The 7531-nt window shown below is 29.3% G+C and overlaps 1 protein-coding gene across 2 annotated transcripts in view; it reads right to left on the reverse strand.

Moving 5' to 3' along the window:
• Nucleotides 1–1830: 1830 nt before the first annotated feature.
• The window catches only part of LOC111619722 (terminal uridylyltransferase 7-like), an 18382-nt gene continuing 12681 nt past the window's right edge, over nucleotides 1831–7531 (reverse strand). Inside the window, exons 3-11 of one of the 2 annotated variants that reach the window (XM_023361509.1) lie at nucleotides 7237–7334; nucleotides 6250–6411; nucleotides 6092–6181; nucleotides 5886–5999; nucleotides 4009–4089; nucleotides 3742–3928; nucleotides 3625–3669; nucleotides 2898–2983; nucleotides 1831–2027 (exon numbers count right to left, since the gene is read on the reverse strand). In XM_023361509.1, the coding sequence (XP_023217277.1) occupies nucleotides 1893–2027; nucleotides 2898–2983; nucleotides 3625–3669; nucleotides 3742–3928; nucleotides 4009–4089; nucleotides 5886–5999; nucleotides 6092–6181; nucleotides 6250–6411; nucleotides 7237–7334 (998 nt within the window). In that variant the 3' untranslated portion in view covers nucleotides 1831–1892. Of the gene's footprint in view, nucleotides 2028–2154; nucleotides 2334–2897; nucleotides 2984–3624; nucleotides 3670–3741; nucleotides 3929–4008; nucleotides 4090–5885; nucleotides 6000–6091; nucleotides 6182–6249; nucleotides 6412–7236; nucleotides 7335–7531 lie in introns of those variants that run through there. The other variant, XM_023361510.1, reaches the window with a different exon arrangement.

The following is a 7531-nucleotide window of genomic DNA, read 5'->3' on the forward strand; positions in this document are numbered from 1 at the left end:
ACTAATAACATCATTGTATAAACAATATTTAATACATAGCACATAGTAAACAATCCCAAGTACTAAATACATTAATTAAGTCACAATGCATAAGATCACATTACTAGTATACACATAGCCTAGCCATCATGTCCAACTACTAGACATGGTGAGTTTCACTTACAAAAAAATATTAATACACAGCATTAACTTATATCATGAACCTCTTAGTGCGCTCAATGTGAAAAGAGATTCATGAGTCACTAATAACTGCCTCCAAAAAATGGTGAAAATGGTTTACTTTTGTATTCCTGACCTACTTATATTGTCAAAGTCTTTTTGATCATTCTGTATGATCACAACGATATAGTATACTTAAATTACCGCAGCACGTTAAAAATTTTTAATTAATATTACTTGCATCAATATTAAATTTTTTCAACAACAAATATTTACAACATGTCATTCACTTAATAAAATCTCATTTCTATAAGGAATAATAATNTAGCCATCATGTCCAACTACTAGACATGGTGAGTTTCACTTACAAAAAAAATATTAATACACAGCATTAACTTATATCATGAACCTCTAAGGGTGCGACTATGCAGACGCGAAATTAGAGCGAGCGAGAGGTTGCGAGCGATTTAGTTTTCGCAAAGGAAAGCCATGCACAAACGAGAAGGGAGAAATAACGCTGGCGAGAGCGAATTTCTGGTTCTCGCACATATCTGACAGGTTTTGATATTTATCACGTCTCGCCTCTTCTTGCCACATATTCTCGCTCTCTCGGAAAATTCGCTCGCTCGCGTCTGCATAGTCGTACCCTTAGTGCTCTCAATGTGAAAAGAGATTTATAAGTCCTTCATAACTGCCCCCAAAAAATGGTGAAAATGGTTTACTTTTGTATTCCTGACCTACTTTTATTGTCTAAGTCTTTTTGAATCATCCTGTATGATGACAACGATATAGTATAAAATGTGAATACTTAAATTACCACAGCACGTTAAAACTTTTTAATATTTACTTGCATCAATATTAAATTTTTTTCACTTTCCTTCTATTTACAACATGTCATTCACTTAATAAAATCTCATTTCTATAAGGAATAATAATATTTTTATTTTACATCCCTTTTCTGAATCCCACATTACATCCATTTTCTGAATCCCACATTTTTGGTTCTCGTTAAAATGAAAGATATCTCAAATCACTAAAAAAGTTCTGATTTCTGCTAGTCCAATTCTACAAATTATTTGAATTTTTCAATATGAAATTTATAAACTAATTTAATGTTTTTGATAATTTATATGATCAATTAGATGCCTGGCTATTTCTAATACGAGGTAATAGGTCGTGTTTTATGTTGAGTTCTTAGAATAAAATCTTCTTATGCTTTTGCTTTAAGAGTGATGATTTTCATTAATGGTTAATTATATAAATACGCTATATTCGTTCTTAATGATTAAAATAGTATTAATGTATTGTGGGTTTATATAAATTACATTTAATATAATAAATATTTAACTAATATACATCATTTAATATCAGTTATCAATATCAGTTATGAATAAATCAGCTTTCAACTCTCCCTTGCAACAGTTCAAGAAACGAAGAATATTGCTGTGAATAATTGGATATAAATTAATTTTTAGTTATAACATTATTATGTTTTGAAATTATAATTAAATTCGACTTCAGTTGGTTCAAAAATATTCACAAGCGTATTTAAAATGTGTTTTATATTCGTTTCCATATCAAATATTGCAGATTAAGGAGTGAATATGTAAGTAAATGTTCTAATTCATGGAATAAAAATAGAATCACATCATTTAAAAAAACAGAGTAAAATTGCCTCTTGATAGTTTTATTCACGTTCTAGTAAAATTCCATAAATAATCAATAAAGATTATTTACATATAGAAATTCTCTCTGTTTCTTCGAGGACATTCTTTTGTCACGTGATCAAGTCTTAGACATTTCTTGCAAATTTTTTTAATTGGAGCACTTTTATCATTCGTCAAAAGCTTTTTATTAAAATAATGTTCCTGTAAAAGAAATTTGAAAATAGCAATTAATAAAAGTAATCAAATAGTACTGTACATATACGAAGAAACTAGAACAAAAATGCGAATAGGAAAAATAGTTAGAATATAAAACTATTTTTTTCTGCTTATCATAACATTTGGGAGGGGTGTAAATATGTGATGTCATTATAAAATAGCATTGAGGTCGAAGCTGCGAAGGTGTTAACCTACTGCTCTGAGGATCTGAGATCGAATCTGGAAAAAGATCTCATAGGTCCATCACCATTCGGTCGCCCCAATATGGGTCTCTCCGAATCCACGACAGGCCTGCAAAAAAAGGCCCTTTTAGAGCCCACAGTTCAGTCAAAAATGAAAAAAAAATAGAATATGAGGTATTGGATAGTAAATTTATAAACAAGTTTAATTAATTAAAAATTTAGTTTTTTCACTGTTGTTGTTAATATTTTTATATACAAAAATTACAAAAAGTATTTAAAATTGTACACAGATGTTTTTTGGCTAATTTCTTAATACTGTAATGTTTCCGAAAAATGTAAATAATAATAATAACATATAATAGTTGCGCTTATTAACATTATTAAAAGAAAATAATGAAAATGTAGGTATTTGCATGTTATAATTGATAAACTTTTATCAGTCTGTTTTTTAATTTTAGTTAAAAAATAAACTCATAATAGCCCTATAATAAAAGGGCAAATGACCAGTCTTCACTTGATAACAGTGAAAAATGGGAAATGATGCTTCGCTACGATCTGCTCATGAAAAAGTATGAAAAGCAGATTCGAACTCGAATCCCACATTACAAAAAAGAAATCGAGCTGTCTCACAACCGATAGAAATTGCTGAAATGTTAAATATCTGAAAGCTTACCAAAATGGCGTTCGGTTCGTTTACATTGGTTTCGGCTCGGAAATGTTCGTAAGATGTACGAAATGTTGAAAATATAAAATCATTCACTGAAAGGAAAAAAAAGCTTTAATTAGTACAACGAAATTAACATTTACAAATATAAAAGAAGACTGAAATTTTAAGCAACATTCGGATTACGCTAACATTTCGTGTTAAATCATGTAATGACGCGTTATCATATCACATCACCAAACAAAAGATTTAAAAATACAAACTGCTCACATTGTATGTTGCTTCAGAGTGTTGTCATAAGACGCCAAGTCAGTATCGTTTTAGAGTGCATGGTTGAAGATATTTTCATGAAAAACGGTTTGTTTGAGGAAACGGATAATCCTCAGCTGTTGAATGAATTTGATAAAGAGGATGATGGTTGAGGAGATTTTGATTGCAGTATTAATAGAACATAAAAGAGCTAGGTTGCATTTAATAAATGCTAATAGATCAATACTGTATTTGTGAATTTCATCACCTATAGCAAACACAAAAATCAAAAGCGATACTGAAAATGCTTGTGGTGGCTTATGAAAACCGAAAGGTTTGATGGCATATTAACACGTATAACAAGCGACTGATTCTTTCTGTCGTCAGCATACGATACTTCAGCGTAATATGAGTTTTTCTTTAACACGTCATAACGCATTGTTGGGTGTTAACACAAAACGTCAGCGTAATCTGAAAGCGGCCATACTTTTTCGAGTTGCTCCTCCTAAGTTATGGCTCAAGTCGAAGGGATCTGAAAATTACAAAATTAAACATTTTATGTTAAATGCTATAATTAATTCTTTTAATTTATTCGAAATTTTACCTTCGATTGCTATGCTGTTTTCTACTTTCCAATACCAATTTTTTTCTAAACGTGTCAAAGGTGCATGTCGACGAATACAAATAACAAATAATTTCTTTGAAAATATTTCCGTATAAAATTTTAAAAATCCTAACCACAATTCGGCTAAACTTTCGGTATTTTTCTTATAATCCGGCCAAACATTTGGCTGAAATTTATAAAAAGCAAGTCATATATATATTTTTTAATTTTAAATATTTAAAGTTTATTTTAAAGTCGGCAACATACTAAATTGTCAATGTCTTCGTAGAACCACGTATTCCATCCTTGTACTATTCTAACTGGACTGGCTTGGGAATGATCATATAACTGAAAATATATGGGTGGATTCAGAGCGCCCAGGAGAATTTAAATTGAATTTAATAAGAAAAAAATCATTTATTTAGTTTGTTTTAGTTCACAATATATTAAAAGCACTTTTTCCAAATTTCTAATACAAAAGTTGCAACGTTTGTCACTGAGAATTATTTTATAAGCAGAGAAAAGCGTTCCACATCTACTGAATATAATGGACACCAACTATTGTACAAATATGTAAACAATATGTTTCTACCACTTTTATCAAGCAATAAGATAACCGAAAACTCAAAAGAAATAAAATAAATCAATTTTAAAATAATTTTTCTTTTAACCTTGATTTTAAATCTTTAATCTTCATCTTAAATCTTTAAATCGATCTTTTTCATTCTTTTCATAACGCTTCTTCCGCATATATCACAGGCTACATGTATGCTATACTGTATTGTAACGAAATTTTAAACTAAAGACCCTTCCAAATTATTTATTTACCTGTTAATATATTGTAGTATAAATGTTATGTGACTGCATTAAAAAACTAAAATATTTATATATATATATATATATTACAGACTCTCTTTTCATTACACAAAAAAATATGCAATTTATAAAATTACTATTTATTAAAAAAAAAGAAAAGAAAATTAGAAGAAATGTTACTTCTAATTTGGTTCATAAAAATATTAACATTTAGAATTGTGTTTTTTCACAAATTTTCAATTGAGTTGAATTACAGTACTTGAATTTTTCAATTAAACAGCATTACATTTACATTAATGCCATCTGAAGACCACAACAGAAACTATCTTTTACATACTCAAATATATTTTATGTTATAAAAATATTTAACTTATTAATATATTACAAAATAATAATTAGAATGTATTATCTGTATTTTTTATTCTAATAACTTTTTATTATTATTTTCATAATAATAAAATTCATCTATTCTTTTAATATATTTAAATTTAATTTATCAGAAATATCTGAACAATAAATGAATTCATTTAGTGAAATAAGGTTTTTTTTTAAAATGGAAAACATTTAATATTTTAAATTATTTAGATTTTTTAGATATTACGTCATAGGCAGGTCACAGGAAATAGAATGGCATCACCAGGAATTTCTGAGGTCATGTGACCTGTCACGTGACCGCAAAAACACGTGCTTCTGTTTACAATATTTGTCTCTATTATATCTTGTAAAGTAATTAACAAAGTTAAAAAAAATGTTAAAAATAACAGAAAGCACTCAATAACAAACATATTACAGCTTAAATTAGTAAAAAAAGTAACAAAATAATATAAAAATGAACAAAAATGACTTTTATACATTGCATTTACGTTTAAAAAAATTATCATCAGAAATCATGAAAAGTATAATGGAAATATGTAATGAACTAAATACATTTGTAATACCTCAAAAATTATCAAAAAAATTCAAGAAAAAGACCGAAATAAGAACGTTTACCTCTAGGGTAACGTGACCTTGACATGAACAAAGCAGTATGGGCCGAGGACAGTTAAGTTAAATTAATACAGTGTTGGCTTCAGACGTTTTTCTTTGAAAAAATATTTGGGGAAAAATATTGTCTTATAAAAGATTTGTGGCTCCCTGTTGGTGGGGTCTCTAAGCAATTTCTTTTTTTACCCATAGAATAACGCACTTTTGGGTGGATTAAATTAATAAGTAACCGGCCAATAAGCATATGTGGTTGCTTTTGGTTGGTTATTTACTTATTCATTATTACATATTTATTCACTCGAAAAAGTATAAAATCTACCAATAATAGAAAAAATTTAGCTTACTTCTTGCAAAACTGGAATCACTGGTGGATCTCTTTGTTGTAAGTAATATATTAACATTAAAATATACGCGTAAGATGATAAACCTCCTCTTGACGCATCACATATGTAACAAACCTTCAACAAACAGTTAAAAATATTAAGGTATATGCAAGTTTTATTAATTTAGTTAAATATATCTACAGAAAAAGTGAAAATGAATTAATTACCTTAGCAAAATATTTGACAACGTAACCAAGTTTCTGAACGCGTGAATCAATTTTGCAATAAGTAGAAAGAAGTTTTGTATTGTATACTGCCTGTAGAAATAATATAAATAATATTGAATAATACAATAACTATTGTTGAGAAAATATAAATTACCCACCAAATCATTGAAAAGGCTAAAATCCGCTTCTTTATTCACATATTTGAATGAAAATTTGATTATAGGCACTTTTGCTGTTGGAACAGGTACAACATATCGAACCATTGGACATCTCCTTAATTCGTATGTTAAATGTGCGATAATAATGTCTCGATAATCAATCTGTTGAATAAATAATTAAAGAATTAAAGTTAGTTTATAAACATTAATTGTTCAATAATTTATTATAATGTTTTAATTATGCCCTGTATAAAATGATAATGATGATGGCTTAGGCGGTTAAGGAGGAAGTCTACTACTTTAGGGATGTCTAGATGGAATCCATAAGGTCGAAAGTCTACAAGAATTCTTTGGGGAGTCTGGTCCCCTCTAACCACCCTGTGGCCTCCATTGAAGGCATGGTCGAAACCGTAATGGATATGTTATAAGATAGATCCGTAAGAGATGAGATGGTGCCTTCCTATTAGAATCGAATCAACATCCAAATGTTACTAAAGACAATACTTGAAACCAGAGCCGTACCAATCCATTGGTAACGGGGCAAGAGCCAAGAGTGCCATAAACACTACTATGGTTCTGCCTGAAACAGCATATTCTGTTCAGATACTTGTAGAAATCCCAAATCCCTAAGATGCCAGGCCCTTAGAGACAAATCCAAGAACTGACAGTTGGATGATATTAACTTATCCACACTGCAGAAAATATTTTATCATAATTATTTTCTGTATTATTCCAACTAGAAAAAAAAATGAATTTGTATGATTGTAAGTAATTCTAATTACTTTTATAGCGTCTTGTATGAGAAATTTCATTGTTGTAGCGCTCTACTAAGTCTATCATTCTGACTGATGGCATATACGAAGTGGTCCAAATGTCTGTTAGCCGAATCACGAATGCAATGCACGTGTTTCAAATCCGTCTTATCTGTTTTATGTCAAAATTTTCTATATATAAAGGATTATGAACAAAGAGAAAAAGTATGATTACCTCATCAGTTCTGTTTTTCAAAGTGAAACATATATCGAGATCGCTGTCTCTGAATCCGAAACCATTGCTTGAAGACCCAAATAGCTGTAAACAGGCACCTGAAATAAAATATTATAAAAATTGTAGAATATTTTATATTTGTGAAAAGAAAATAAATTATTATTTATATTGCTTTCAATATTGATATAAACAAATTTTTAAAACGTATGTAAATAGAAAATTACTGTTGATCAGTGTTTTTCAACCTGTGGGTCGCGACCCCCAGAGGGGTCGCAAAGCCGTACACGGGGGTCGC

Source organism: Centruroides sculpturatus, unplaced genomic scaffold (genome assembly GCF_000671375.1).
Source record: "Centruroides sculpturatus isolate CEXI.00-Female unplaced genomic scaffold, Cexi_2.0 scaffold141, whole genome shotgun sequence".
In the NCBI taxonomy this organism is placed as follows: Eukaryota; Metazoa; Arthropoda; class Arachnida; order Scorpiones; family Buthidae; genus Centruroides; species Centruroides sculpturatus.